This window comes from Verticillium alfalfae, genomic scaffold, assembly GCF_000150825.1.
Source record: "Verticillium alfalfae VaMs.102 supercont1.13 genomic scaffold, whole genome shotgun sequence".
NCBI lineage: Eukaryota > Fungi > Ascomycota > Sordariomycetes > Glomerellales > Plectosphaerellaceae > Verticillium > Verticillium alfalfae.
Window position 1 is genome coordinate 1,053,242 of NW_003315026.1, and position 11,297 is coordinate 1,064,538.

At 55.6% G+C, this 11,297-nt stretch overlaps 7 protein-coding genes across 7 annotated transcripts in view; 4 read left to right on the forward strand and 3 right to left on the reverse strand.

Moving 5' to 3' along the window:
* Window positions 1-261: 261 nt before the first annotated feature.
* VDBG_08937 (conserved hypothetical protein) lies at window positions 262-1,270 on the forward strand (the record flags this gene model as incomplete). Its single annotated transcript, XM_003001095.1, has 3 exons — window positions 262-275; window positions 395-713; window positions 767-1,270. The coding sequence occupies 3 exons, from the start codon at window positions 262-264 to the stop codon at window positions 1,268-1,270; spliced, it is 837 nt and encodes a 278-aa protein (XP_003001141.1).
* A 531-nt stretch (window positions 1,271-1,801) lies between these two features.
* On the reverse strand, window positions 1,802-3,520 carry VDBG_08938 (sporulation protein RMD1; the record flags this gene model as incomplete). Its single annotated transcript, XM_003001096.1, has 4 exons — window positions 1,802-1,875; window positions 1,955-2,306; window positions 2,402-2,557; window positions 2,651-3,520. 4 exons carry the CDS (start codon window positions 3,518-3,520, stop codon window positions 1,802-1,804), a joined length of 1,452 nt encoding a protein of 483 aa, XP_003001142.1.
* A 511-nt stretch (window positions 3,521-4,031) lies between these two features.
* On the reverse strand, window positions 4,032-6,459 carry VDBG_08939 (saccharopine dehydrogenase; the record flags this gene model as incomplete). Its single annotated transcript, XM_003001097.1, has 7 exons — window positions 4,032-4,262; window positions 4,339-4,494; window positions 5,184-5,327; window positions 5,427-5,724; window positions 5,781-6,126; window positions 6,216-6,359; window positions 6,450-6,459. 7 exons carry the CDS (start codon window positions 6,457-6,459, stop codon window positions 4,032-4,034), a joined length of 1,329 nt encoding a protein of 442 aa, XP_003001143.1.
* Window positions 6,460-7,174: 715 nt separating this feature from the next.
* Window positions 7,175-8,348, forward strand: VDBG_08940 (60S ribosomal protein L43; the record flags this gene model as incomplete). Its single annotated transcript, XM_003001098.1, has 4 exons — window positions 7,175-7,280; window positions 7,794-7,966; window positions 8,023-8,046; window positions 8,111-8,348. The coding sequence occupies 4 exons, from the start codon at window positions 7,263-7,265 to the stop codon at window positions 8,172-8,174; spliced, it is 279 nt and encodes a 92-aa protein (XP_003001144.1).
* Window positions 8,349-8,865: 517 nt separating this feature from the next.
* On the forward strand, window positions 8,866-9,343 carry VDBG_08941 (peptidyl-prolyl cis-trans isomerase PIN4; the record flags this gene model as incomplete). The annotated part of the gene is made up of 2 exons (XM_003001099.1): window positions 8,866-8,979; window positions 9,062-9,343. 2 exons carry the CDS (start codon window positions 8,866-8,868, stop codon window positions 9,341-9,343), a joined length of 396 nt encoding a protein of 131 aa, XP_003001145.1.
* A 384-nt stretch (window positions 9,344-9,727) lies between these two features.
* On the reverse strand, window positions 9,728-10,763 carry VDBG_08942 (40S ribosomal protein S12; the record flags this gene model as incomplete). The annotated part of the gene is made up of 3 exons (XM_003001100.1): window positions 9,728-10,049; window positions 10,106-10,415; window positions 10,644-10,763. 3 exons carry the CDS (start codon window positions 10,644-10,646, stop codon window positions 9,925-9,927), a joined length of 438 nt encoding a protein of 145 aa, XP_003001146.1.
* Window positions 10,764-11,084: 321 nt separating this feature from the next.
* Window positions 11,085-11,297, forward strand: part of VDBG_08943 (40S ribosomal protein S22) — a gene marked incomplete at both ends in the record, with an annotated part of 959 nt that continues 746 nt past the window's right edge. Inside the window, one exon of the mRNA XM_003001101.1 lies at window positions 11,085-11,109. Coding sequence (XP_003001147.1) covers window positions 11,085-11,109 — 25 coding nt within the window. The remainder of the gene's footprint in view (window positions 11,110-11,297) is intronic.

The following is an 11,297-nucleotide window of genomic DNA, read 5'->3' on the forward strand; positions in this document are numbered from 1 at the left end:
TGTTTCGACAATCTACCCATCCAGGAGCTCGACGCCTCCATCTATCATATCTTCCATCATCTCGTTCAATCCCTCCCCATCTACACGACCAACGCGCAATGCCGCCCAAGAAGATCCCCAAACTCAAAGAGAAGCCCCAGGCTGACCACCCCGTCATTGACCCGACAGCCATCCCCCCGGCGCTGCCTCCGTCCGTCGAGGAGGCGTATCGCCGGAAATGCATCCAGCTCAAGCAGCGCACGAGCGAGGTCGAGGACGAGAATGATGCCACGCGCGTCCGTCTCGCCCGCATCAGGCGCCAGGTCGAGAAGATGCGCCTCGAACGCGCCATGCTCCTCGAGCAGCTCACCCGCCGCATCAGCACCAACGTCGAGGACTCTGACGGCAGCCCCAGTCCACCACCCACTGTAGGCGACGACCTTTACTTCCCCGACAATCTCAACCCCGACACCCCGACAGGCCATGGCCGGAGACAAACTGCCAGAATCTTGCTGACGCCCTCCCAGCCGAAGGAGAAGCCCCTGCGCACCAAGCGCGGCCATCGCAAGCCCTCCCTGCTTGCGGACATTGACGCCGCCGCCACCAAGTCCGCCGCCGCTTCGCCCTTGGTCAACCAGCATCCCGTCACCCAGTCCCCGAGCTCCGAGACCTTCTCCCACGCACAAGGCAACGCCGATTCGGCCGCCGCTGCCGCTTCCGCCACGACCAACGGGGTCTCCAAGCCGCCCCAAGCGCCCCGCCAGTGCGTTTGACATGTACTGCGAAGAATCGCGCCCCTGCCCTGCAGAAGACGCGTGAGGACAAGCCCGATGAGGACGCCACCCACACGATCGAGGAGGAGCTCGCCCGTGGTTGGAAGGATCTCTCCGACGACGCCAAGGAAGCCTTCCAGAGCCGCTACGACGATGCCTTGGCCCAATACCAGAAGGACAAGGCCGAGTACGACGCCTCCAAGGCAGCAGAGACCGCCGCCGCCGCCGATGCCGCCGCCGGCAGAACGGCCGCCTCGGCCGAACCCGAAGCTGAGACCAAGGACGAGGCCGCCGAAAAGAGCGAGAGCCTTCCCGAGGCACTCAAGAACAAGGACGACGAGGACGACAAGAACGACAAGGCCGACAAGGAAGATGAGGCCAAGGCGGCGACCGAGGCCGACAAGGCAGCATCGAAGTCTCCCGTTCCGACTCCAGCCCCAGCCCAGGACGAGGACGTCGAGATGACCAACTACGACACCGAAGAGGCCGAGGGCACGCCCGCTGCTGACGACAGGTAGGACCTGATTCCCCCGTCACCACCGTATCGTTCCAGTTGGCGATTCTAGGCTCTTGGTTTTCCGGTTCGGCGTTCCGGTTTTGGTCTTTGTGAAGGGAGGACCTCGGTCGGGCCGCAACAGCATCACGCCGGCCCCACGTTTGTATGATTATGTTTATCTGAGGGAGCCTTTGCTGCCCGGCCTTGGTCTCTTTGTATCAGGAGAGGAAGAAAAAAAAACCCAGTTGTTTGATGATTTCGATTCCCCGCGAAAGAGAAACAATGATCGCTTCAATTACCATTTCCTGTCTGCTGTTTGCGTGTGGGCTTGCGCCTCGAAAACGCCCTTTCTGTCTACGAAGGCTCCGATACAGCCCCCCCCCCCATGCCCTCAGGCGGAACGCCGGCAAGTGCTGTGTCCATGTTCGGTTCCTTGCCCCAGATCGCCTCTCCTGCCCGAGGCATTCGCGAGGTCCCCTAAAAGACGACGCAGGCGACTTGATAAATACTACACAAGCGAATACACACATCCTACGCACCCCGGTGTCTGAGCTTACTCCCCGGCGTACAGATCCACCACAATGTTGATCGCCGCAACGACAATTTCCGCCGCGATCAGCACGATGACTGGAACATGTCAGCAGGTGTCCAATCGCCAACAAGATGGGTGAAAAGACTGCAATAGAAGGGCGGGAAGCCAACTCACCGATCCACTCGAGCTTCTCGCCGTGGCCGTGACTCAGCTCTCCCTTCAGGACGGCCAGCAGGTCGGCAATGACGTCCAGCCTCTCCGTCAGCAGGCCCACGCGCTGGTCCATCTCGAGGTAACTCCGCACGGCCTGGTAGACGGGTTCCAGCTGCGGCTCGACCCAAAAGAGTTCGGGCGTGTCGAGGACGGAGCCGTTTAAGTGAATGTTGATGCGGAGGATGAAGAGCTCGCCGATCTGCATGTTGATCTGCTTGCGGCTCAGGTCGATTTTGCCCGTGTTGGCAATCTGCGTAGGAATATCCTTGCATGTCTCCACCGTTGAGGCGATCAACTCTTCGAATAGGGATGTCTGCTGCTGTCAGTCTCGGGGGAGGGAAACAGATGAACCAAGAAAGAAAAAGAAGGCACGTGGATCGTGGGTCGTGTACTGTGGGACGCCCTTACCTTGACGCTCTGCGCGAGCGCGTGCGAGATGGCCAGCTTGGTCATGTAGTTGTTCTTGTCCCGCAGCGTGATAAAGTCATTGTAGATGCGGGCCTGGTACTCCCGCGTGTAGTAAAAGTTGAAGAACTCGGCCTCGACATCGTCCGGCGCCAGCTTCTCGTCTCAACTTGAGATCTCCTTCAGGAAGCGCTTCTCCTGGTCGAGCGTCATGCCCCATATCACGACGACGCCGTACTCGAAGAGAAACACCTCGGGCGTGTGTATCTCCGTGTCGAAGTCCTGGCTGTTCTCGATCGGCGCCTCAATGTCGTGGGCGCCGTCGTGCAGGAACCCTTCCTCAAAACCCGAGTCCTGCGGGCCCTGCGCGGCGAGGTCGAGGAGGCCCTGCCGCTCGAAGCCGTCGGAGAAGTCGCCCGTCGAGTGGCGCCGCTCGTACGCCTGGACGGGGTTCGGCTGCGCGCCGACGCGGCGGTCACGCCTGTTCTCGACGCTGTGGCCGTAGGTGTACGCCGAGTAGAGGCACTCGTCGATGAGTTTCGGGTTGGCGCCCCGTGACTTGCCGCGGCCCTTCATGAACCGCATGAGGCCCTCCATCTCGTACTTGTTCGCCGTGCTGTAGGCCGTGACGCGCGGCAGGCGTTCGCGGTCGGCCTTGCCCAGACGTGCCGCGTCGCGCCGGGCCGTGGGGTCCTTGATGCGGGTGTACTGGGAGTAGACGTCTCGGCCGCTCTCCTCATCCTCCTCGCCGGGTTCGGGATTGGGCAGGAGCTTGAGCTTCTGTGCGTTCTTCGTGCTTCGCTGAGGACCAATCTTGGGCGGCAGCGGAAGAGGGAGGGTGTTGGACGGGGAGCCCTGGCTGTTTCTCCTGCGCAGCTTGTTGTTGATGGAGGAGATGGCCGAACTCTGGCCCGGGGAGGCCGTGGCGAGGTGGAAAGAGTGAGAGTGTCGGGGGCGCGGCTGGGCTGGTTCTGGTTCTATCGTCTTGGACACAGGATTCTGGTTGAAATGTAACATTGCGGGGCCGTCTTTTGGTCGTGTCGATGTGGGAGAGGAGGCAGGTGGGAGGAGCGGCGTATTCTCGCTGGCTTCGCCGGAACTTGGGGTCGTCTGATCGTCCATGCTGATCTCTGGCTCAGGAATTGCTGGGGTATCACGGTGGTTTGAGACAAGAGAGAAAGAGCGCACGTCGGGGCGTGAAGGCAGAAGAACGATGAATCAATTGGGTTCAAAGCATGTCGTACAAGATATCGGCTCACAGCGGGAGGGCAGAATCTCCGTCGGGGATGGTTTGACGTGGAGAGCTGCTGAGCAAGGACGGGGGTTAAGAACGTGCGGCGTAACAAATCGAGAGGTGGACGGACGCACCTAAGCACAAGTATGGATGACGTCTGAAGTCATTTTCTGCATTGGGACTGGGCTGGAGCTTGAGCCGGTTGTTTGGCTGGCCACATGTGCGCGTGCCCCGCTTTCCCACACCGACCCTGACCGACAGGCAGTCTGCGAATTATCGATACGTGACATTCCACTATTTGAACATTCTGGTTTCAATGCAAAATTGTCAGATTTCAATAAAAGGTCCGAGGCTTGGATCATATAAGACTGGCGTCGGCATGTACTACGGTCTGGTACACTACTGGTCGGTTTCCTGTGCCTGCTGTGCCACCATGTGCTCGTGAATGGACGCAAGAGCCTCCCGATCGTGGAACATCTCGTCGAACCTCTTCAGCAACCCTTCATTATCTGACAAGCATGTCCTGGCTTCGTCCAGAGATTCATACACGACGCTCCGTTCAAATTTGGCATCTTGCATCCTCTTGAAGCACACATTGTACTTCTCGTGCTTCTCAGGATCGAGTTGTTCCTGCATTGACAGTGTCACAAATCAGCAGGCTGTGCAACATTCACCAACCTTGCGCAGTGGCCGGACGAAGACGAACCTTGATATCTTCTGAGAAGTGAATCCCAGGAACCCACCACTGTGTATCTGGTTTGATGTCCCAGTCTGGATGCTCTCGCCGAACCTTGTCGATGTGTGCTTGCATTTGCTCGAGCAGTTGCTCCCGAGTTGGGGACTTAGCTGGGTCGAACTGGGACTGTTCTTTTACAGAAGTCATTGTAGTCACTGGAGCAGGAAGTTTCAAGTAAACACAATGATCCAACGCGCTGGCACGAATGGTCGAGACCACTGGATCTGCAAATCCGAGTGAATCTATGAGGATAAATACTAATGAAGGATGGCACGACATAATCAGGCTCCGGGTGACTACGAAAAGCTTCCCCGCATCCATGGGCTGTGTGCAGCACTCGAGTGTCAGCTGCTCAGTCGGTGGATCATCCAAAGAGCTCCTGATCGGGCCTGTTGTCGTACCACTTTGGTTGTTGGCCATCAGGCACCGACCTTGGCAGGCGATCCAACGCACTCTCACACCCACAACAGCAGCCCTCCCACAGACATCTCGAGACACAAGTGTTCGGAGCTTAGACAGATCAAATAGTGAAACAAGAAAAAAGGGAAGCAGGCAAGACAACTGGTATAGCTTAGAGGAGAAGCTAAAAAATCAGTGCCCCTCAGGGCGTCATCAACTTGACCTCCATTTTCAGCCCCGCGTCACCCACTCTATCTACAAACTTTTGCCCCAGGCAAGAAGCTGTATACACGCCACCAGGCAGCTCCAGATTGTCCTCGAGAAGTGAAAGCGCGCCTTGCGCCATCATCATGCCACTCACTGCCATGTTGTCAACTCACAGACCTCCTCCAAAGCGTCAAGATAGGAGAACTCACAATCGTACATGCTGCCGTCGAACCAAAGACGACTGAAAGCAATCTTGTCTGACTTGGCATCACATCAGGGATGGCAGTCGCCCGATACTCGACCCTGTCTTTCTTGCCGTCGGCCTTGGTTGGCCCCTGTCGGGTGTACACGAACTGTGAGCAAACACGTCGAAGCGGGTGCCCAGATGATTATGCCGAGAACAGAGCATGTGAACGAAAACACCGTTGTGACGAAACCGCACCCGAAAGTACTCCTGAATGAGAAATTGGGCCCGTAGGATTCTTGCTCGTTGAGGGATGTGTGGAGACCCATGATCTCTGCACGATGGCGGCATCGGTGGTGCCAGCGAGGGAGGTGGTCACGGTGCCAAGTTCGGGGACATGTCGGGCACCAAATATCTTCGTGAGAATGGTATCGCGCGATGGGGCCGTGGTTGGATTGGGGATGGGGGAGAGGGCATAGGGCCTGAAGGATGCCTGGACTTCTTGCATTGTGAAGTTATCAAGCAGAGTGAGGACTGTGGCCAAGGTACCCCCAGACGGAGCGGCACTGAGTCATTGCATGTAAGTATCAATGGACATCGCTGTGCGCAATGAGAAACTCACTCGAGGGTGTGAATCGAGACTGTGACCTCGCCCGTTTTGGCAGAGAGCTTGTCGCGGATAATCTTGGCCATGGCCCACGTCATGAGATCGGGAGGGGCCGACTCAAGACCAACTTCTGGAAACATCAAGGCGCCGCTGGCCTGAGCGGCCTTGCCATACTTGGAGATCATCTTAGCGACAAAGGGCACCTCGCCCGTAACGTCGAAGTAGTGGGTGCCATTCTCAGCACAAGCCTTGAATGCATGCTCGCCATATTTTCCATAGGGGCCGACGGCTGAGATGAGAACAAATGTCTTCTTTGCAAGTTCTTGCAAGTCTCGGTCGTTCAGATTGCAGATCTCAACCTCTGTGATGCATGTAAGCGTGTGCCTACCAGTGTCATGCGGGAGGTGAGACGGGTCAGACGTCAAAATCCTAGCACCATGGTGCACGCACCTGGTTGGACTCTGTCAGGGTTCAGCTTTTCACAGTCCGCAACGACCGTCTGGAGCTTGGATTCAGAACGGCCAGCAATAGCCCATCGAAGGTTGGAGGGGAGATGGGTTGCTATGTGCTCGGCTGCAAATTGGCCGGTGTAGCCTGCGAGTCGTCATGTCAGCGGAATCAGTCTTTATGAGAGGCCAGTCCAATATGGCCACACCTGTTGCGCCAAAGACGACCACATCGTACTTCCGGCCATGTTTCTTGAATACCATGATCAAATTGAGAGTAGAAGTGATCTTGTGCGGGGAGGTTGGCTCGACAGCTGGAAAGTAAAGTGCTGGATGTTTGTGTCGCAGGTTGCCAAATAGAGGGGGGGCAGATGGGGTGAGGACCTACTTATCCTTGGAATAAGTAGTTCTACGACGTCTTCCTCCAAAGCCTGTATCCGTACCTCTCCGACATATCATTCTTGAAAGGGCCATGAAGACCGGTCTTCTCTTGAGGAAGTTTATTTACTTATGAACAAGGTAGTAGAGCTGCCTGAAGCAACCGTCTGTCTTGTCTACACGACAGTGGTCATTTTATCGCTCGACAGTCATGCCATTTCAGTGAAGTGACTAGATTATGCTACTGATGCACTGCGTGTCACTCCGTAATTGAGCCATAAATTGTAATCGACCTTTGAGGAGCTTGATCTTCAAGGCCCTAGCAATATCTGGGGCATCGCCTCTCGGTTGGAAAAACGAGTCCCAAGTGCTGCAGTGGTGAGAAAGGTAATCTCGAGATGGGGCGAAGACGCTGTAAAGCATTCCGAATGCGACCAGCTGGCGGCAGCTGGGAATACTGAGACTGACCGCACAGGTCACGTCAGCTCGCTAACCGATAAGATAGAAAGCTCGGACCACGCACATCTGGCTCCGCACAACAAGCCCTACCACAGAAACCGCATCGACGGGCAAAATTCTTTTCGTATGTGAACCGCGCCTGACGAACCCTTCTTCAATCAACCACCCATCGTCGACAACTCCCTACCGACTACCCCCTCCAACATCATTCACAATGGCCAAGCGCACTAAGGTTCGTCGGACTCTAAACTCACCATAGGCACACTCGCCAGTCGTCGATTATCGTATGCTCTCGAAACTCCGTACCCCTCATCCAAGTATTCAATGTCGAATCGGGATTCTGACCCGACCCGGACCGCGACTACCCTGGAGCAATGTCGAGAAACATAGCGAGCACCTACCTGAATGTCAACACCGGAGATCTCGACTTGCCACCGAGAAGAACGCTCTTTGTGGCTTCCCGACCAGCGGTTTGATATTATTTATCAAAGTCTCCTTAAACTGGAATGCCGTTATGCAACATGTGCCTCGAGCACAATTACCACATTCGGGACCGAAAGCATAGCATCACACGACTTTGCTGTCTACTGTCGTTTAAGACAACAACAGTGAAGGTCTTCTCGACCGACGACTCGGTGGTCACGGGAGCACTGTCGATTCGACACTTGAATACTTGGAACGGACTCGAGCAACGGATCACGACGGACGGGAGCCCCTTGAGACCATAAGCTGACCCCCACCACAGAAGGTCGGCGTGACCGGAAAGTACGGTACCAGGTACGGTGCCTCCCTGCGTAAGCAGGTCAAGAAGATGGAAATCTCCCAGCACGCCAAGTACACCTGCACCTTCTGCGGCAAGCCTACCGTCAAGCGCCACTCCACCGGTATCTGGAACTGCCACTCCTGCAGGAAGACTGTGTATGTTACTCTCCAACGTCGGTTCGTTGCAAGGTTGACTGCTAATATCTCCACAGTGCCGGCGGTGCCTACGTCGTTGCGTACGTTGTCACGGACATCATACCCCCTCGTTCATTGACCCGCATACTAATATGCTCTCCACAGCACTCCTGCCGCCGCGGCCATGCGCTCCACGCTGCGTCGCCTGAGGGAGATTGCGGAGGTTTAAGCGAAAGACGATGTCTGGTGGACGGTTTCTGCTTTGCATTTTCGGGCGGTGTATGGGAAAACCCGGGTATTGCAGCCTACATCTTCATGAGGACGGACGGACCCGGTCTCAATGGTCTTCGGTCAGCTGCCCATAGGCACCAAATGGTCAGCAATGGAAAAAAGGGAAATGAACGAATACCCGACCAGCAGCCCGCTGGCCCCAAACACGACTTGATGCATGATGAATCTGTCTCTAAATCTCGTGACGATGAAATACATCTTGACTGTGACGTCGAAGTTTGCGTAGGCACCGTGGGCCATCACACGCTTCAGGGCCTTGTTCATTTTAGTGATAAAGAGAGCACCTCAGTTAGCGGTACCCAAAGTGTGGTTGATGCCCGCAACTCCTGAGACTTCTGTTAGGTATGGATCTTCAATCTTTGAGACCATACGAGTGCTTGCAAGTATCGGACCGCATCGGGTACTTCGAGTAGCGCGGTGCTCGAAGATAGTCGTCTTAACCCAAAGATATTCAGCTTCGATAAGTTTGCGCCCATATCCCCTTGGAATACATATTTTGTGGCTCTAAAGACCATGAGGAACCTTGTGGTATACCTTATGTAAGCCGAAAACCGTCTTGTAAAGCAATCATGGAAAACGCCAACCCGCCACCCCCCACCTACGCATCAGCATGAACTGAATCTACAAAGATGGGGAAGAACGACAAGAAGCCCGCCGGCGATAAAAAGGCCGGCAAGGGCTCTGACACGAAGGATACCAGCAAGGTCAAGGGCGCGCAGTCCATTAACGTCCGGCACATTCTGGTACAATGCACCCACACCTAGTCTTTCAAGCCTTCGCCCTACCTCGCTAGTTTTCACAGACACCATACTAACAACATGCCAGTGCGAGAAACACGGCAAGAAGGAAGAAGCATTGGCGAAAATCCGTGACGGAGCCAAGTTTGACGATGTAGCAAGGGAATTCTCCGAGGACAAGGCACGTCAGGGAGGCTCTTTGGGTTGGAAGAGCCGGGGAAGCCTGGATCCGGCGTTCGAAGAGGTGGCATTTGGGCTCGAGGCGAGCTCAACGGGCAGTCCCAAGTGGGGAGAAGCCAAGACAGGATTCGGGTATCATATTATCATGGTGAGTTGCACCGTCGCTCTTTGTTTGAAGAGTGGGCCATGAGCTGCCAGCTCCGGAGACTGTTTGTTAACAATGAGTGTTATTAGGTCGAGGGGAGGAAGTGATGGTTTTGTATTCTCACCATGGGATGGCATTCCTGATCAGACGTGAGCCCTCAAACATACACGGAGTGTATGTTTGGTATTTGGCACGCTACACATTGCATACGAGGCTTATGCCCATGTTGTTCAATGATTCCAAAAGAGTGTTGTGATACGCCTCTGCTAGCTTTAAGTAGCGATGAGGGGTTCTACATTTGGCTGGGATAAGCCTCACGAGTTCCAACTGTTCGTCGTGTGGTATACACGCTCAAGAAAGCATCATAGTCTTCTGCACAATGAGTTGCGAGACACATGCGAATACACTGTACTGTCGAGATCCCCGAGTGAGGTGCGCCCTGACGGGCATTTTTTGTCTTTTTGTCTTCCATACGTAGTCATGCCCAGGTAACCGTCATGATGCGCAACGCCAGCTGAAAAAAGCTAGAGTACAACCCAAATCGTCGCAGCGACGGATGAATGCCACATCCACACTGCCTCTATACCCTTCCTGCCTTTGACGCCCATCTAAGCCCGGTGATCTGTTTACTGCTCGGTCTGGAAGTAGTTGAGGAGGATGGAGCGCTCCTGCGACTCCTCACCCCAGTCCTTGACGACGACGCAAGAGCAGTTGACAACCTTGCGCGCGTTACCCTCACGGTCGAGGACGCCTGAATATGGCATTAGTTCGTGTCCATAGCTGGTAGTGGATGTGTGCAAAACGTACAGAGACCGGCCCACTCGCCGAGCTGCTTGCCATCGGGAACCTTGATCAGGGGGATCTTGTGCTCAGAGCAAAGGGCGATGACGAGCTTCTTGTAAGCCTCCTCCTCGCAGGCCTCGTTCAGGACGCACATGTGGGCCTGGCGACGGTCGAGGGCCTTGGAAGCCTCACGAAGACCACGGGCAAGGCCGTCGTGCATCAGGGAGAGCTTGAGGACACCCTTGAGGGCATCCAGGACGGACATCTGGCCCTTGGAGCCGCTCTCGGCGGAAACCTCGACCTCATCGGCGACCTCGGGGGGCGTTGTTCTCTTCTACGTCCGACTGTGATGCGACAGAGCGCTGTTAGTCATGGCTCCTTGGGAATATTGTGTGGTTGATGGCCGATGCGCGGGGTTCTTCCAGGCGAGAGCGAGGCCAGCAGGCTGCCCATCCGTCGTCTTGTACCGGGGAGGGTATTTGGCGGCGTTGCCGGGTCTTCACAATACCCCGCGCATGCTATCTTCTCCCGCACAATACCAGGGGTATTCAGCAAAACTTACCATCTTGGCTGATTTTCGGTGCAAGTGGCAGTCGGTGCGATCCTCGAAGAGTGTTGTAGTTGGTGTATGTGGTTATGTAGTAGTAGGGTTACAGGTGACCTCTGACTTTTGTCAATTCGCGACTGAGGCGGAAAGGTGGGAGTGGATGACAGTGCACGCTGAGGTTTGTGTGCCAGCCGTCACGAGTGCTGATTGGTGCATGAGGTGGATCTAGGGCAATTTTTCGATTATTTTCAAGGCGCACCGAATTTGGGCGGTGTGCGACCCCATCTCGCGAAGCTCGGCCCTCTATGGCTCTGTCTTGACTTTTTCCCCCTCTCCACCCAACTTCCTTCGTCTTTCCTACTCTACACCTTCTACGGAACTTTTGCGAGGTATGTATCATCAACCTGGCCCGCTTTGGGCACTTGATTGAAGCAGGACGGCACATGCCTTTTCACGATGGCAGAGGAGAGCAATCAGAGGAGTCGACCATAGCGAGCGAAACCGACAAGGGGTGATATGCGCGCAAATGCAGTGCGAAAGCTCTTGCATCGCAGCGAGCCTCGAGGCCACCCGACTTGGAAGCACGCCGCAACGGGACGATGATGACCTCTGATACGCTTCTCCTCTTCAGCACTGAGCGGCAGAACCCTCCTTGCGACATGCGTCATG